Source organism: Suricata suricatta, chromosome 7 (genome assembly GCF_006229205.1).
Source record: "Suricata suricatta isolate VVHF042 chromosome 7, meerkat_22Aug2017_6uvM2_HiC, whole genome shotgun sequence".
NCBI classification, from domain to species: Eukaryota; Metazoa; Chordata; class Mammalia; order Carnivora; family Herpestidae; genus Suricata; species Suricata suricatta.
In genome coordinates, this window is record NC_043706.1 from 102,305,290 (window position 1) to 102,324,914 (window position 19,625).

At 34.2% G+C, this 19,625-nt stretch overlaps 2 protein-coding genes across 8 annotated transcripts in view; one reads left to right on the forward strand and one right to left on the reverse strand.

The window, feature by feature from the left end:
• CEP85L (centrosomal protein 85 like) overlaps nt 1-19,625 on the reverse strand; it is a 160,416-nt gene that overhangs the window by 93,372 nt on the left and 47,419 nt on the right. For all 6 annotated transcript variants that reach the window (XR_003910564.1, XR_003910563.1, XR_003910561.1 and 3 more), the window contains exon 3: nt 15,914-16,701. Coding sequence is in view for 1 of the 6 variants with exons in the window: in XM_029943933.1 (XP_029799793.1) it covers nt 15,914-16,701 (788 nt within the window). In the remaining 5 variants the exon portion in view is untranslated. The remainder of the gene's footprint in view (nt 1-15,913; nt 16,702-19,625) is intronic.
• Nucleotides 143-11,090, forward strand: PLN (phospholamban). 2 transcript variants are annotated; one of them, XM_029943937.1, is made up of 3 exons: nt 144-250; nt 5,936-6,078; nt 8,551-11,090. In XM_029943937.1, exon 3 carries the CDS (start codon nt 8,652-8,654, stop codon nt 8,808-8,810), a length of 159 nt encoding a protein of 52 aa, XP_029799797.1. In that variant the 5' UTR covers nt 144-250; nt 5,936-6,078; nt 8,551-8,651; the 3' UTR covers nt 8,811-11,090. The 2 variants fall into 2 exon arrangements, with proteins under 2 accessions (XP_029799796.1, XP_029799797.1); XM_029943936.1 differs by lacking the exon at nt 5,936-6,078 and having other exon boundaries at nt 143-250.

Here is a 19,625-nt window from a genome sequence, read left to right on the forward strand (position 1 = left end):
CTTTCCACACCTAAAGTAAGATAAATGACATTCTAAAAAGTTTGGCTGTGATAAGACTAAGGCTAACCAATCGTAACTTCAGAATTCTTGTGTGACATCACAAAGACCTCCCTAGAATACTTTTCCTCCCACACCTACTTCAATTGTTCCCATAAGTCTGGTAACAGAGTCAGAAAACTTTCTCACTAAATACCAGTAAGACTTCATACAACTCACAATACTGTATACTGTGATCATCACAACAGCCAAGGTAAGAGAGAGATTTCATTGATTTTGGTCATTCTTGCTTTCTATAATTCAAAATTACTGAACTTTTTCAAAAGTTAATTTTATAAATTTTGTTCAAAGTTAAATAAAATGTTTAATATGACAAGAACCTTAATTTCTAAATAAATGTATATCCATTCAGCGACAGTAAGAACAAGATTTAACTTTAAAATAAAAAGGGTTGCATCATCTTGTACCCTGGCTATTGGTTTATCATTTTACTTTGGCTTTTATTTTTATTTCGCTTTTCAAATGAAATGAAAAATTAAAATATCTTTTAATTATGTTACCCTATTTGGTAGTAGTGGAGATTTTATTTCTTCAAGCAAAAACAATGGCTTCATCTTGTTATGTTTGTGCTGAAAAACAGGATAGGACTGGGCTTCTATTTGCATCTGTGATACTATGAAGAGTCGCGTGATTGTAACACATATCCATGCTGTACAACTGCTGGCATGACTATTTCAATATTATGATTCCTTACAATAAATATTTAATAGAGTTTCAAACAATATAAAGCAAACTATTTTTAAAATGCATTTAAACACTTTTTCCCTCTCTATAAAAGCCCACTACACTTTTAACAAACACTCCTAAAAAGAATCCCAAGATTTAATGAATTCAGTTACCTATATGAAATCCAGTATTATAAATAACAAGTTTGGAAAATTTTAAACACCCATCAAAAACACATGTGAAAATAGAGAATACTAATTTAGCTCTTTTTAAAAGTAAAGAGACATTACTTTGGCAGAACATTCCTAAATTTTTCATTTGAGTTAATCTGATAAAATGTTTATGCTGTGCCTATTAATAATGAATATACTAAGTTACCACCCTCCATGGTTTCTCATTATTCGCTCCTGCAATTAGAAGGGGAATGATGAGGGAGAAAGAAATTTTTTAAACTCCCGGAAATAAAGACGACAAATAAATTTTATGACTTCTGTTTGAATTCTACTTACTCTTGATATTACAATCCTCAGTTTAATACATAAAATGTGTCTTTATTCTTAAATCTCTGCCAGGACACAAAGAATATTACATTGATTTTATCTCATTTTTATTTTTATATGTATGCCACAAAATAAAATTTACCCCTAGGATTCTGAGGTCTTATGACAAATATTAACTCTATTGCTTTTTAAAGGAAAGAATTGTTATTCCACAAGCAGCTTTCCTTAAGACATGCAAAAACATTTCAAATTTTGTCTACCACTGAGGTACTCTAATTGTCTCTCATTATCTTTATGCTCATAAATGTTTTTCCTTTGATATCACATAAACGTCACTTGGTACTGATGTTATATATTTACACACTTTTATTCAAAAACCCATCAAATTACATTCTCACACTTCAAATGAGATATTCATGAGCTCTTTTATGATACCAGAATTTCACCACATCACATATTATTTCAAAAAGTTAATAATTTATAGAAAGAGCACAAATTCTGCTATTAAAACTATCCTTATAAATATGTGTACAGGTTAACAGAAATCACAGTTACTGTGACTGTTGTTCAAACATAAATGCCCTCCTGCCAGACATTTTGTCCCAATTAATTAATTTCTATCATAAGGTGAAATTTAAGTACTATCTTTATTGATAAAGACAGGTGTTTTAAAACTAAGTACTAACATGAAATAAAATAGAAGAAATATGAAGGATGTTTAAATTATGAAAAATGTTTTAAAAATGTGAAAAAGTTAAACTTGCTTTACTAAGAAGTTAGTCACTATCATTTCCTAAAATGCAAATATCAAAATTATTGTGACAGTATTTTAGCAGACATAAAGGAAAATAATATTCCAGCAAAAAAGTACATTTGGTTATACACTTTTATACATTATTTCTTAATCTAATTAATTGGAGACAGAATTTCTACATAAACAAAATATTTGTATAAAAACTGTATAAAAATAAACATTTTAACATAGTAAATGTATTATATATTATGCAATGTATTAAATTATATAATACATTAAATTTTTAAGTAAAAAATATAAAGATTAGATTAATTCTCTAGGTTAAAGTGTATGTATATTACCAATCCTGGAAATAAAGAGGGTCTATTAAAACTTCCTTCTTTATTCTTGAACAATCTTCTAAATATACTGCTGTATACAAATATTTCATTGGATCCTTTTAACTCCCCATATGTTTTGGTGCTGCATCTCTATTTTACAAATTAGGAAACATATGCAAAAAGGTGAATTACAAGGTCACAGAGCTAGGAAATGGTGGTACCTTGGCAGGAGCCAAAATTTTAGAGCTCTAAACCACATGCACATCACATCCACTGATCAACATGGCTTACAAATACATCATGACATTGGCAGAGCAAAATAAACTAAAAGTCTTCAAATACTGTTAGTGGTACTCTAAATTGTAAAGTGAGAGGACACAAACTTCTATTTCAATTTGAAACCACTCCATTTCATCATTTAAAGCTAATTTACACATGGGGCATTATAGTCTTAAAAACCTATATAATATCCTCCTAATCACCTTAAAAGCCGGGGGTATTAGAAAGTTATAGATGTCCTTGTTATTAAGCAATAAACTATGGAAGGCAAAACTCAAAATAACTGCACAGGCTTTAAAAACAATATAACATGCTACAATCAATCAATGTTTCCTTGTATTTCATTTGTTTCATTCCTAAAATATTTATGCCTTTAATCTGTACTATATTTCAGTTTCAATATTAAATCCTTACGTTTCCTCAATTTCATTTCTGACCTCCTCACATTCTATCTACCATTTAAAGTATTTCACTCCATTTATTGTAAAGTGCTTGAACAGAGAGATCCTGCCTTGTTATTTAGGCTATGAAAATAACTAACTTTCATCTAAACAGTGAATTAACACTGCTGGTCAGAGCAGTGAAGGAATAAACCTAAAGGTTAAAAATCAAGGAAAGAATCTATCTAAATTACAATAACATAAATCAGATATTACATAGTATCCTTGAACATTTCTAGAAATTGTACTTCAATATTCTTACTCTACACAATTCTGAAGTATGTATTACCAAATAAACATGTGAAAATGAAGCCTGAGCCTACATCACCCTCAAGTACAGTCACAATCCACTGAGGACCTCTAGTGCTTTGCTAAATGTACTCCACCTTAAGGGCTTAAAAAAAAAAAAAAAAGACCTATTCACTTAAATTAGTGTCGGTGTATTTAACTGGCATTCATTTTTCCTAAAAAAATCCCCCTACACTCCCTTCATGCATCTTTACCCCCCAAAAGAAGAATGTGAAATCTCAACTACGGGGTTAAAAAGAATACTTTAACTGTGAATAAATTAAATATAATATAATAAACAGATAACAAGGACAAGCCTACAGACAAATAGCAACAGTAATGTGACAATTTCAAAGAGAAAATCTCTCCATGCTGTTTAACGTATCTTCTTCAAGGCAGAGCTTTACAGTGATAATGTCATTATGGGGTCAATTTTGAGGTTGAAAGCATACTAATTTTTATATTTACACAATTCTTTTCATGACTAGGCAGAAGCGGCCAGAAGATTCTTTCAGAGAGACAGTGTTGACCAACAGAGTAGTGGGATATTGCTAACATAAAGTTACTTCAAATAGAACCTCCAAGTTAGGCAATCTCAAAAGGAAAATTATTCTACCAAAGTGAACTTCAGGATGCCAACAAACTAATTACAAAATCTAATGATGAACTGTCCTGATTTAATTCAACAAGTCAAAAAAATGCATACACAATCACATCCAGATTATCTGTGAAATGATAGCAAATAGAAGGACAAAATAAAACCCCCAAATAATCTTAATATAGACAGGACTAATCTTTTGAACCAATTACATGGAAAAAAATTCTTTAAAAGTATCTGTTGGATTGTACTGTTGCAATACTTGATTTTACTTGGAAAATACGCCTAGATTTACTAAAAGAATGAGTAAGCAGTCAAAAAGGATGCAAAATTCTGAATTCCACAAATATAAAGAATCTTGGGAATTTATGATTTCAGCAGAGAAAGTGCCCCCCAAAAAACTGAAGCTCAGAAAGTTAAACAAAGCACTGAAAGTGCTTCCATTATAGGTGATAATTACTGCTTACCATACGCAACACTGTTAAGGCTACAATGTCCTAGCAAGTCATAAAGCAGACCACCAAAAGTTTTCCAAAGTCTACTGAGACAGAGGATTGTTTTGCACAAGAAAGTATCTCATATATTAAGAAATAGGAAACACTACAAAGTGAGGATCCCTGCAGAAGCTGATACAGCACCTTCCATCCAAAATGTTGCCTACCATGGTATATTAGTTGCAAGATTAGCATCCCTGTGGTTTATCTCTTTTCTTTTTCCATTTCAAAGAAACAGAGTATTATCTTGAACTTGACAGTATTTACTTTCCAATATCATTTGTTTGAGCAAATGGGGAAAAGTGGACAACCAAAAACTTTATATATCTTACAAAGAATAGTAGTCTTCCCATTCCTCCAAAATTTAGAATAGATCCCACAGACATACAACAAAATATTCTGTGGGTAATCTTCTGTCTCTTGTACCTCAAGAGACAGGGATCTGGCATTTCTACAAGCAGACTCCTATCAGAGTGTTTCATAGTTTGAATATTCTGATTCTAGGGTCTGGGTGATGAATTAACATTTAAAGTGTCCTACAACTGTCCCAAACAACTAATCTACCCATTTCTTTTAGAAAGGGGAGCAGGAAGTGAAATAAGTCAGGCAGAGAAAGAGAGATACCATATGTTTTCACTCATAGGTGGAACAGGAGAAACTTAACAGAAGACCATGGGGGAGGGGAAGAGAAAATATAGTTAAGGAGAAAGAGGGAGGCAAACCATAAGAGATTTTTAAATACTGAGAACAAATTGAGGGTTGATGGGGGTGGGGGAGAGGGGAAAATGGGTGATGGGCATGGAGGAGAGCACCGAGTGTTATATGGAAACCAACTTGACAATAAACTATAAAATAAAAATGAAAAGAAATAAAAGGGGGAGCAGGACTAATTTCTATCTCCATTGCTACTGATGCCAGATGCAAGGCCAGAACTTCCCAACACAATCTCTTTCTGATTATTCTAAAAGAATGCTCTAATATCATCAGATAAAATGAAAATTAAGTGAAACTATCTTTCTAGACTTTCATCAAGTATTAATCTATTACTACCTTGGCTCTACGGAATGGAAGGGGGGAAAAAGACTGCAGGAGTTCTAAACTCACAGGATGTTGTGAGTGCAGAGAAAAGAATGGTAAACACCTGACAACTATGTCATAAATTATGATGCATTGAAGGTCACAGACAACTCCAAAGATAGGACTGTGTTGTGTTCCCACACACAGCTTTTCAATTCTCAACATACAACAGGAAGCCCCAACTTATATGGATGAATTCTGGCTTAATTATTATCATACAGAGTTTGGAAGTTCAGTAGGATCAGGACTCAACACATTTCAGATTATGCACTATAAAATAAATCGGGCCCAATAAACTGAAGGCATACAACTAACATTTCAGTATATAAAGCAGATTTGGTTTTGGTTTTAGCATAAGATTCTAAGTGGCTACAAATCAGTTTAGAATAATAACATATTTCTAAGTTTGACAAGAAACGACACTATTTTTGATTGTTGCCTTTATACTCAATTTCTTTCCAGGAACATAGTTGCCTACTGAAGTACCATGATATCATCTTTAAAGTGTATTCATCATACTTTCATCAGCAGAGTTCATCTTCCTAGGACCTACCTCTTCATATTTCACAAACACCAAATACCCATCTGAACAAAGCCTCAATCAGGTTAATGTTGTTAATATTAACAACAATTTATCTAAGTTGTAATCCTCTGAGCTTCATTTCCTTCATCTGTAATAGAGACTTGAGAAGAATAGTGGAGATTATGTGTTTAACTATCAAATTCTGTTATTGTAACTGGTTAATCTGTTAGCCATAGCACTAGAAAATTAACTAGAATAGCACTAGAAATAGTAAAGCAAAATCGTAAGAATCCCTTGTTCAATGATTTATTCAAATAGTAACAATCATGCACTGTATACTAGAATACAGAATAAACATGTGGTTCTTTATACTCATGAACCAGAAGTCTAGTTGTAGGCAAGGACATGGAAATAAAAATTATAGCACTCCTGAAATAGGTAACACTAAAACCCAACTGAAAAACAGCAGAGGTGATAACCAATTTTACCTTAATGAGTAATGGAAAGTTTCATTAGGAAGTGATATTTAAACTGGGCCTTAAGGATCAACTGAAGTCTGCCTGGCAAAGAATCAAAGGTAGAGCAGGGGTGGAGGGTAGACATTCCAGGCAGAGCCAGAACAACATGTGCAAAAGACAGAATCAAAAAAGGCAATGAAGTATTTATGGAAAGGTGACATGTTCCATGTGACTGAAGTACCACTCATCACAGTGTCAGGGTAGGGAATGACTCTTATATACATTTCATGATGAACAGTAAGTTTCTTTTTTCATGTTTTATCTCAAAATAATTTAATTCAAAACTTTGACCATTTAAGCTATGAAACTTCACAAAAATGTAAGTTCAAATAGGAATGACCAATGCTAGTTCTTATTCCTTTCTTAACTATACGGTTATGTATCTTCTTATAGACTAGTCAAATACATAAAAGAATGAATAATGGGATCCTCCCCACAATTTCTGAATAGTATCAATTCACTGTATCTATAGCACACAAATAAATATACGCTGAAAAAAAAAAACCCTTTAAAAATGCATTTTTTTAAGCTTTTATTCCTAAAGTATTTATCTGAGGAATTCAAACAAAAGTAATTAAATTAAATAAACGTATTTAATTTGCTATCTACTAAGTAGAGAGAGTTATAAGTTAACAGCCACTGGTGTTGGGCAACGAAGAATATATACTATAAACATACATAAAGTCTGATGTAAGTTGTTTGGATCTCCTCACTACAGACCATACCAGAAAGGAAGCCAGAGCCTCCAGCCAAATGAAAGCCCAGTCTAATATAGAATTCAAACCTAACAGAGCCAAGATGAGGTACCAAAACTACAGAATGTAACCATATATAATATACCACATGGTTTCTTTATAACATTAAACGCCACCTTCTCCATGATCATGCCTAAAATAAACATTCCCCTCTCCCATTCCTTTAGTTCTCCCCTCTGCTTTCTTTAGCACTAGTCTCTCTCAGAAACGGAGTTGACTGGTTGAGCTGGGTTTTCACATGATATATAGAGATTAAAGAGAAAATGAAATCTGAAAGCTGGAGAAGATGGTAATATCATAACAACAATATAACAACAAGTGTTAACAGCTATGATCTCTGGGCAATTGATTATGGTTATTTTTTTATTCAATTTCTAAATTGTTCTTATTTCAAAATTAATATAGAAATATCCTAATTGACAATAAAATATCTCCAAATCTTTGTAACTATTACCTCCAGACAGTTAATTTACAGTTACTTTCTAGTCTCTAGTTTTTCTATAATAATGTATTAAGGCCTCATTTATTAATTACAATAATTAGGAAGAAACTAATTAATTAAGCAGAATTTATGGAAGTTCTGGAAAAAAGCAAATGGAAACCACTGCTTTTGAGTACAGGCCATTTCTAAATAAGAACTGTCTGTGGTACACAGTGAGATAATGAGAGTTTTATTACTATGCCTTCTGAGCCTGACAGTCTTTAGTATTTAATATCAAGTCTTGTTAAAATGGAACTCAAAATAGCATATGCTACAAACCTATAAATCATAAAAACGAATGACAAACATTTGAATCTACAGTCCTGGTAAAAGACTTCTCATTTAACTATTTTACTTTGGACTAAAATCAGTATCTGGAAAATTATTTTATGCATTTCTTCTTATGAGATTTTGTCTGAAGCCATCAATGCACTAATGTTCACAACAATTATGCTCGCAGAGAAATAGTCTTAATGAAACTGTGCGAACTTTTGCTCAAGGGAATAGTCGAAAATGAGCTGCACCCTAAACCTAACTATACTGCTAGTTATTTTGAGAGGAGGAGGCAAAAACTGAAGTTATTTACACTCCAAACACAAAACGAATAAGACATCACAGTGACCTTCACCAAAAAAAGACACTCAGGAGAGACAGAGCGAAACACGTATATGCGCGTGTGTACATGCATATTTGATGTCATAAATACAAATAACAATGAGGAAGATGAATTAATCATAAAATTGTGTTTTTACCTGTTCAAAGAATATAATCGTAATCCATTCACTATTTTAAAATTCCAGGCTACCTAACAGAAGAGAGTGACTGAGCTCACGACTGGCTGCCAGCTTTACCTTTCTCTCTTCACCATTTAAAACTTCAGACTTCCTGCTTTCCTGGTGTCATGGAGAAAGTCCAATACCTCACTCGCTCTGCTATAAGAAGAGCTTCAACCATTGAAATGCCTCAACAAGCACGTCAAAATCTCCAGAACCTATTTATAAATTTCTGTCTCATTTTAATATGTCTCCTGTTGATCTGCATCATTGTGATGCTTCTCTGAAGTTCTGCTGCAGTCCCCAGTGATGCAACTTGTCACCATCAGCTTAAAATCTGCCATCCCATGAAGAGAGGGAAATACTACATACCAGACCACTTCCTAAATAGAAGAATTCCTTTGTGAAAAGGTCAAGATACAGAGCAAACAATTGTTAGCAAATGTATTCATCTGTGGGATTTTGTAAACATGAAAAGAGCTTTATTTTCAAAAATTAACTTCAAAATGACTATAAGTGTGTATAATGTAATACCAAATTCCTCTATAGAGCTTGTAAGTGTCTATCCCAAATTCCTTCTGAGGATGAACTAGAATTTAGTTTTGAAACTGCACTGCTAACCAGTTCACTTCACCTATAAAGCATTAGCTTCACTTTTTGGGGTAACTGTATATTGTACTGTAAAAGCCTCTTTGGTGTATAAGTATTTTTCAGATTTTCACCAAGTGTGTACCAAAATAATCATTCAAATGAAGTGTTCATTTGAAATAGTGATTCCTCACATTTATTACCTTTGTTCTTATCATTCAGAAGTCTTTGTAGTAACTTTTAAACCCTACATTTTAAAATTGAAATTGTATTCTTTCTCTGTACTACACTAACATTTTTAAGGTTTCTGAGAAACAAGTATGAAAAAGCAAGGCCATACTCTTACATAATTAAAATTTCTCTTAACTAATTTTTTCAAAGAATTCCAGAATGCTAGTATACATAGGCAAATAATAAATCTGTCCTCTCCAGTACATTATGATCAGCAGATGAGAACTTTTGGTTAACTTAACAGCAGAGAGTATAATTAGCCCTAATTATTAATACACTACTAGAATCTAACCTTAATTTAAGGCACTGCAGTTGATTATATGAATACATAACTTACTACACTATGCCTTTTGAATCATGAAAGCTTAAGACTTTAGAGTGATTTTATAGATTGTCTTCTATTCTAACCTCATACTCAAGGTAGGCAAGGAAAAGAATGAAAAAAAAAAAAGAATAAGAGAAAAATATATTATTTCAAACATTAAAAAAAATAAAAATCTGGTTCCCCCAAATTAATTATTTGATCACATTTTGACATAAACTTTTTGTCCTACTGTTTATTAACAGGATATAGCTATTTTCCTTAATCTATCAACCAGATGGTCATTACCTACCTATTTGGTAGGCTATTCTACCATGCTAAATTATGAATCCAGCAATGCTAATCAACAATTGTTTTCCTGCCAAATACATTTTCAATTTCCCCTGTGATCATTTAAAAATACCTTTCAACTCATAATGGAAGTAAAAAAAATTGTTGTTGGAAAATACATTCACCAAAATGTCATAATTTAACTTGACTCAGTTTAAAAAATAGGTCTAAAGTAATTTATACCTATACTGCATAATCCAGTAATTTTAACTTTAAGACATATTACTAACATAGCATTATTAAAAGAGTAGAGAACACATAATTTAATGACCTTCCAAAATGTGGCCACTGAAGAATCTGAAAAGTCAGTATACCGACTCTGGATTGTAGCACTAGTGCTACTAACAGTATCATAAAGAAGACCATGCTTTTTCCTGGGTATATGAGAAGTCCTGGAGATGGGGAGGGAGACAGTTTTGGTTCACTGATACCTGAGAAAAGAAGAAAAGGGGATCTCATACTGACCAGAGGATTTCTTTGCAAAGCCTCATCTATGGGTAGGAAATCCCTAATATCAATTAAAAGCTTATAAATAACAAGCAATACATTCACCTCACTGGTGTCAGTAATTACTTGTGAAAAAAGTAACCATATTCTATTATTAGCTGCACTGATCTTAGAAGTAAGTGGAAAATGTGAAATGCTAAACTCTATGCCTTCCATTATATTGTTCACTATAACATCAACATCAAACTATAAAATGTGAAGTTATGGGGATTTTCCTAAGTAAAATAGGAATAAATAAGTTTTTGTTTTCATTCTGCCCTTAATAGAAATTAAAACCTTTTTCTTGGTGGATTATAGAGTATGTAACTCAGATTATAATGTAGAACAAAAAACTATTCTTTAAATGGAACTTATTTATTCTGTTTATTGTAATATGTAAAGAGTAAGACATAATAAAACAATGTATTTAAAAATGTTTAGATATCAAATGTCCTTTCTCCTGTAGAATAAATTTATAGGGTACTTAATTTATAGGGTACTAAAAATGAACTAATTTTTAAATGTTTAATGTTGCCTTTTATACTTTAGTTGGTTCAAAATGTTTATTTAATGCAAACCACCTACAATAAAAAGAACCTTTTTGAACTCAGTGAAATCTCTCTTTAATAAATTCATAATCGATATGACCATAAAACAATCTAATTATAAGCAGTTTCGATTTTGTAGGTTGTTTTCAGTGACTTTTCTCAAATAAAGTAAGATCAAGATTTCCTCATAAGGACACAAGGGGGCAGACCTACATAAAATAATGAATTTCCTGCTATCTAGATTTTTACTTCTCCTTTTGATTACTTTCAAATGTAAACTTTCAAAATGTAAACTTTCAAAAAATAGTTGCTCTGCTGCTAAGTTAACAACACAACTTTAAAATGCATAAAATTATATGCCAGTACTATGTTGAAAAGTTGAAAGGTTAAAGTCAAACACATTACTAATTTACTACAGCTTGTACACAAAAATCAATTATATGGTTTTTAGTTACCTAGAGAATGTATCACAACCTCACATCCTAACTATTTACAGTATCATAGGATCTGATCCACATCTTTCAATGCACAGTTATATTTTTTTAGCCAGTAAAAACAAACAAAAAAATCAAAGACAAAATGATACAACAATAAGAAAAAATAAGAAAACACTCTCATGTTAAAAATAAAACTTTTTCAGGAGCGCCTTGGTGGCTTAGTCAGTTAAGCCTCCAATTTCGGCTCAGGTCATGATCTCACCTATCTATCCTGAGTTCAAGCCCCACATCAGGCTCACCGCCATCAACACAGAGTCCACTTGGGATCCTGTCTCCCTCTCTCTCTGCCCCTCCCCAACTCGTGCTCTCTTTCTCCAAATAATAATAATAATAAACATTAAAGGCAAAGTAAAACTTTTTTCAATCTCTTATCACATAAGACATAAACCAAGTCATTTCATTTTAAGTCATTTGATCAAATTTTTATTTACATTTTTGATTTATATAAATTTCCCAGCAAAAAATGCTGAAATCACTAGGTGTCAGTATCTTGGCCGATCAAGCCCCTTCATGACTTAATTAGGCAGAAAATCTTATCTTCCTCTTTTTAATAAATTGCAACCCAGAACTTAGAACCATCCTAGGGAATATAAGAGAAAAAAGGATAAACAACTTTGTCAATGAAGAGACCATTTCTTCACAACTGCCTGAGAGATGCACTGTGCACTCACAGGAATCCGATGGACACTGTCCTGTACAGAGATAAACACCTCCCATTCCCATCCCACTCTGCTGCTCCCCACGAAAGAAATACAAGAGGGACATAGTAAGACATACGTTCTTTCCAAAGAGAAGACAAGACCTTGTTGTTTGTTTTTCTCTTCTGTTATGGTCCTTGTAGGGTCAGAGAGATTTGGGGGAGGGTGACAGGAGAAGGACAACATAGCCAGAGAAAAGACCCAAAGACAGTTTGCACACGAAGGTCTATGATCTAACCACCCAAAGGCACAGACTGCTTCTCTCCGTTCACCAAGGAAAACGTTTCAGAGTACTACACTACCTACACTCCAGCTGATGTAGCAGGAAATCATGGGAAGCAAGGAGCAGCATGAGCCTTAGTCTGTGAGGCAGACTCAATGATTATCCCTAAGAGCAAAACTTCCACATTACGATAGTAACCTTTTGAGAGAGAAAAGCAGGAAAATAAACTGTGAAGATCAAATGAGATAAGCTAAAGTTCTATATAAGTCTATGGTGGTATCAGATTGTGACTCTTGGCCAAATTCCTCTCCTTTGTTGTAAAAAGAGGGTTTTTTTTCATGGTGGGAGTTTAGCAGTTGTGCTTGAAAATCATACCCATTTATCAGATGGGTCAATCCTTATTATGGCTCTTCCCTTTATATAAGAATTAGACTAAAAGGAAGTCAATTTTTTAGTCTTTTAACAAACAACTAAGATGAGAACTTTTATAATAAAGATAGCACTTGTAGGCTCCAAGGAGAAGGCACTGAAGAAGGGAATAAGAGAAGTGATCATTTAAACACAGCAACTGAAGTGTCTAAGTGTTCTTTACCTGGTTTCATCTTTCTACTACAAAACTTAAGAACACTACAAATACAAAACTTAAGAACTAAAAAGAGACCATCCCAAATATGGTTAATCAAAAATCAGGACATTGCAGGGTGCATGCAACTTCGGTCCTTTTGTAGCCTCTTCCTTTACATGTCCTAGGGAGAAGAATTAAAAAGAAGTCTGGCTCTACAATGCACCTCCAAGCTCCCTAGTCTCTCTGCATTGCTTCAAGAAATTGGGAAAAAACCTAGTTTATAGCAGAGGTTTCTCCGAACAGAATGAAAGAAGTGAAATAGGACTTACTCCTTTCAATTCACCCAATTTTCTCTTATCTTTCTAGGACTTAAAGTTAGGTCATCACAACCTACTAAAGGTTGGAAGAGAAATAGTACTCCCTGGACAACTACAATTCTATACAAAAATACCAGCTGGAGAAGTATCTGCCTGATCCCTGTTGATCCCTGTTCTTCTATAATTACTAAGCATTTAAGAACTAAAATATAACAGGGGAGCCTGGGTGGCTCCGTCAGTTAAGCGTCAGACTCCAGCTAAGATCATGATCTCCGGGTTTCGTGAGCTCAAGCTCCGAGTGAGGCCCTGGGCTGACAGCTCAGAGCCTGAAACCTGCTTCAGATTTGTTTCCCTCTCTCTGCCCCTCCCCCCTTGCACTCTTGTCTGTCTCTCAAAAATAAACATTAATAATTATTTGTCATTAAAAAATAAAATATAATTGTCTTTTAAAAACTACATTTCCTATCTTTCAATCACTTGAACTGATAAATCATAAGTCTAGTTAAATTACTCTTTTCTGATTTGTAGTTCAGACATAATAATGTTTGAATATACATAATCAAGACTCTAAGCAGTCTGGCCCAAAACAAGAGCAAGGAAGGCACATGGGACGTGTTACGGATTCTCCCGTGAATGCAGCACAACAGGGTGTGTCTAAGTTTTGGGACCATACTCAGATCTGTGAGGTTCCTAGATAAGCGGTCTCCTTTTCCTTTCATAGAATATATTCCTTTAATCTTTATTATTTTTTATTAGTAGCAGTAACAAACAGTAATCTTAAATGTTTTCTCTAAGGTAAAGTTTATAATTTCTGATAGAATTAATTGGTTTCAGACAATACTGTTAATAAAAAATGAGTAATAGAATTTATAAAAAAATTCTACAGATAATTGCTTTCCCAGTTAAAATGAGCTGTGGAAATTAACTTGGAATAGAAAACATTTCCAGATCAAAAAATGTACACATTTACGTGTTACTTTAGGGGATACACACCCAGTTGATTTATATGTCATATTTTATAAAGTACTTTCCTCTAATAAATGTTGATACCCAACTTAATCTTTTTAAAATAAGCACACCTCTATTTTATAAACCTAAATATATTCCAAACACCACCAAAACTTTTATAAATAACTTTACTTCCACTTTCTCATTTCACAGACTGAGAAATGAGGAAGACATGCAGATGGCCATTATACACATGAAAAGGTGCTCAACATCACTATCAAGGAAATGCAATTCAAAACCACAATGAGGTATCACCTCACACCTGTTTGAATGGTTATCAAAAAGACAAGAGGAAACAAGTATTGGCGAAGATGTGGAGAGAACCCTTGTGCAGTGCTGGTGGGAATGTAAATTAATGCAGCCACTATGGGAAACAGTGTGGGTGGTTCCTCAAAAAATTAAAAAATAGAGCTATCATATGATCCAGGGATTCCCCTTCTTGGGTATTTATCTGAAAGAAATGGAAATACTAACCCCCAAAAATACATACACTCCCATGTCCACTGCAGCTCTAATTACAATAGCCAAACATGAAAGCAACCTTAAGTGCTCACTGATGATTGAATGAATAAAGAAAATGTGGCACATATACAATATTATTCAGTCATTTAAAAAAATGAAATCTTGCCATTTGTGACATGAATGTACCTTAAGGGCGTTACACTAAGTGAATTAAGTCAGTCAAAGACAAATACCATATGATCTCAACTATATGTAGAATCTTAAAAAAAAAAAAAAAAGAAGAAGGAAAACACAGATACACACATAGAACTGACTGGTGGTTGCCACAGGCTGAGGGTGGGCAAAATGGGTGAAGGGAATCAAAAGACAAACTTCCAGTTATAAAATAAGTAAGTCATGAGGATGTAATATATAATAAACAGCATGATGACTGTAATTAATAGTACTGTATTATATATTTGAAAGTTGCTAAGAGAAAAAATCTTACAAGTTTTCACAAGGTAGAAAAAATTTTGAAACTACTCATAGTGAGGGACATTAACCAGACTTAGACGTATTGCGGTGATAAGGTCACAAAACATATATAGCAGATCATTACGATGTAGAATTGAAACTAATGTAATATGTCAATTATATCTAAATTTAAAAAAAGAAGAAAGGGAAAAGAAACTGAGACCCAAAGAAATGAAGTATTAAGTGATAGGTAGAAAATCACCCAGGTTCGGAAATTGACAGAACCAGAAATAAAATCCAAGACCTCATACTCCAGAATTAATGTTCTTCCAGTTATACTGGGTCAGTCCCTGTGTCTGTTTCAAGTTTCTTTAAGTATGTTTTTCTTTGTTTACTTTTGTGCCTACTTAACAAATACAAAGGAAAAGTAAAAACTAAGTTAGGTACAAGATTTAAAATTTTCCATCTTAATCAGCCTCAAATATTTTTTTTTTTTACTTTTGTTCATCAAAATAATACTTCAGCAGTTCATACCTTCTACGCTTAGTAACTTGCAGGCAAGAGGAAAAACAAAACCATCCCTGTCTGTGGACTCACGGTCATATGCTACTGTACTCATAACATCCACTGGAGGGAAGCAAACACTAGACTCTGAGCCATACCTGAATTGGTGTTTCATTTTCTTGTCGAAACTCTTCAATTTGCTGCTGTTGCCAAGGAGCTAAACTGTAAGATTCCTCTGTAGTTCTATTTTCCAAAGGGTTTGTCCGCAACTGCTCCGTAAGCCACATCTGTGTCCTCACAGAAGGCTGAATGGGAACTCCGCCTACTGCCTGCTGACCAAGCATTAAATATTTTGGAGGTTCAAAGGCCTCTACATTTGTTACATTGGGCTTGCTTTCAGGTAAGGCACTGTAAGTCATGTCTAAGGTCTGTCTCCTAAGGGTGGAGGAGGAAGCTCTGAAGTCCTCTTTGCTACAGCTCTCAAATTTATATTTGCAGTCCAGAGTTGACGATCGTTTTTTATTTATTTCCTTGTCTTCTAGTTTAAGCATCTCCATACTATCATGCAAGCAGCTAGGCCCAATTGTTCTTAGTTGTGATGTTAAAATCTTGCCTCTCCCTGTCTTTTCCAAACCACTCCTGGACTCTTCAGTGTGAACAATGCCACCCTGGCTGCAGTTATCCTGGGCAGTGAGTTTGGACAAAGATGACCATTTCCGGAGGGGCCGGAAGTCCTTCATGTCTAGTGAAGAGTCCTGTTCTCCCCTACTGTGGTTTCCCAATGCTTGCATGAGGCTTGTACTCCATTTTGAGCCATCTGACATCAATGATTCCCTATGTTTGGAAACTGAAGCACTGGAGTTAGATGGCATGACATGGGCAGTAGGAAGAGTAACCAATGACCGACTAGGCTTAAAGGATAATGTGCCACTTGAAGTTGAATGATCTGGAAAGAGAAAAGAATGTCAATTTAGCTATAATTCATAGGGGGGGAAATGAGGCTAAGTGTAAAATGCCAAAACACATATCTGAATATGGTTTCCCAGCATAAGTTTTTCAGAGACACTCTATCAAAATGAGTTTATTATCATTATGTTTATCTGAAACAAACCAAACATACTTTCAAATATCATTTTCAAAAAATGGATACACAATGGAATATATGCCCATTTACCATCTACTTACAGATGACAAAGGCCTAGAAAATAGGTTTATAGTCATCTTATTTATTTTGACTTTTTCAAAAGAAAAATCCATCTCCTCACTGAAAGGTCTTATTCATCACCCAGCCTCAGAGATAACTTTACCAGAAAATGGTATTTTTCATGGTCTTTCCTAAGCTGTGGAAATCTATGCCACACTTAAACATTTTAGCACCTCGCCAAACTCTAATTCAAATCAGAAATATGGGTGGGGTGCCTGAGTGGCTCAGTCAGTTAAACATCCAACTCCTGATTTCAGCTGAGGTCATGATCTTGCACTTTGTGACTTCAAGCTCTGTATCGGCCTCTGCACTGGAGATTGGAAGTTTGCTTGCAATTCTCTCTCTTACCCCCCACCCTCAACTCACATGCACTCGCTCTCTCACATTCTCTCCCTCCTTCCCTAAAAATAAATAATGGAATATAATCAGAAAGCATTCCAGCAATATATTTGTAGACACACAGTAATTCCTCCATTTCTAGTCTTCCCTTCCCTCTTTTCCCCTATGTCTTCCCACACATCAGTGGTGTGGTTCCCAAGCTAGGAGTCCCAAAGTCTACTTTAGACAGCTATCTTTCTCTGCACATTCACTAAATCCCTAAGTTGGAAGCCTTTACACTTCCAAAATGGTTACACTGCTATTGACTTAGGTCAAGCCTTCCTGTATTATTGTTCTACACACAGTTAACAGTTTTAGTAGGCTCCATGGAAACCCAGAGCAAAAATAAAGACCACTATATTCCATGAACTTACCATCAAGTTCCAAATTATCATCAAATGTGTCAACTTAAAATTAAAGGTAATAAATTTTATTAGAGAACACTTCAAAAGAGAAGAGCAATTGAAAGTATGAAGGGAGAAGAGGTGAGTGGGAAAAGGCAACTTTCAGAGTTTATTCTATATTTTTCCATATTCTTTGGCACATACTAGAATATATTTACTAGTACTTGTTAGCATTGATACTGTTCTAAGTAAATAAAATAATGCAAAAAGAAATGATGAAAAGGTCATAATAAAATTCACATGAGAAAGAGCTAGGCAGACTAATTCAAACAATGAAATTCCAGTAGGTCTTTACACAGACCTATTCACTCATAGATGAAGAAGAAAAAATATTACAGATGAAAGAATACAAGCAAAAGTATTATAGTCGACATTTATCACATTCAACTTTTCATCAGCTTCTGCAAAATCTTCTTATACTCAGAATAATTACCACATTATTATAAGTCTAATCTTCCTAAATTAACTTTAGACTTCAAATTCCCAACATATTCTGCAACTATGATGCAGACATTAGAAGCACCAACACAATAGTTAAGTTTGGAAGGGAGACACATTAGAAAATGGGCTCTACGGCTTCTGATTCTGTGCCTCCTCTCTCTGCTCTTCCCCTGCTCACATTCTGTCTCTATGTCACTCAAAAATAAACATTAAAAAAAATTTTTTTTCTAAATAAAAAGAAAGAAAATGGGCTCTAGATGGACCTTCCATTTTTGGCTGGCATAGGCAACAGCAGAGGCATTAGCCTTCCACAATGGGAGCACCAGCCCAGGAGGGGCAGCACCTGGGCAGCACTGGAGCCTGATGGGCTGCCAAAGTAACAGTAACCGGGCAGCACTGGTGCTTGGTGCGGCCGGTGAAGTGACAGTTCTCAGCAACGATTTGAGGCATATTACCTGTAAGTTTAACCTGAAGCCTGGTTCTCCAGCCAAATTCTGAGGTACCAAACACCCTTAAATAAATTCTTCATCTGCTCAATCAGGTCAGCAAGCTTTTTTTGCTGATTAAGAACACTAACTGATCAAAGTATAAAGCCAGAAGAATGTAACTCCGAAAGTAAATAACAAAATATCCCATTTATCTGCTGTATGTAGTGACAAGAAAAGTTGCTCAAAGGAGAAAATTAACATTCAGAGAAGTTAGGTATATTGCTCAAGATCACATAGTAAGGAGGGTCTGTCAGATACTGCAAGCCTGTACCTAACACAGTGGCTATACCCTAGCGTGGCTGGGGTGGACTTTAGTCCTGCCCCCCACACCCAATCTCCCATCAACCCAATACACAATCTAAAGAAAAAAAAAAAAAATCTTTTTTTTTTTTTTTTTATATAAACCCTGCTTCAGAAAAATGTGCTTGATTTCCTCACCCCCTTTCCAACCAGTCTGCCACATCTTAGGTCATACCTATATAGAAATTCTAGAAATGACAGTGCTTTGCATTATGTCATATTGCATGCAAACAAAACAAAGTGTCATAGAAATCTGAACTTGAACCATTAGATTCAAAGACTGGTAAACTACATATTGCATCAGGGCCAGCAAACTAAATTTTTTAAACAGGAAAAAAAAACTGCTCAAGGAAATTCCTGAAAGGTAAAGGTTAAACAGTTATATAAGTCTTCAAACGCCCAGGTAAAGAAAGAGCCTGGCCTTCATTAAGCAAGAAATGTGATACCACTGAAAGTTTCCAAAGGAATAACATGATCAAAACCATACTTAAAATTTTTATTCCAATAACACTGTTGAGGATAGATTAAAGCAAAATGATTAGCAACATGAAGATTAACAAGTTATTATGGTGATCAATAGAAAAAAGAAGGGAATATGCTACTGAAGTTCAGTTCTAAATGGAAATAGGACAAATGTCACTAAAAGTCTATGAAA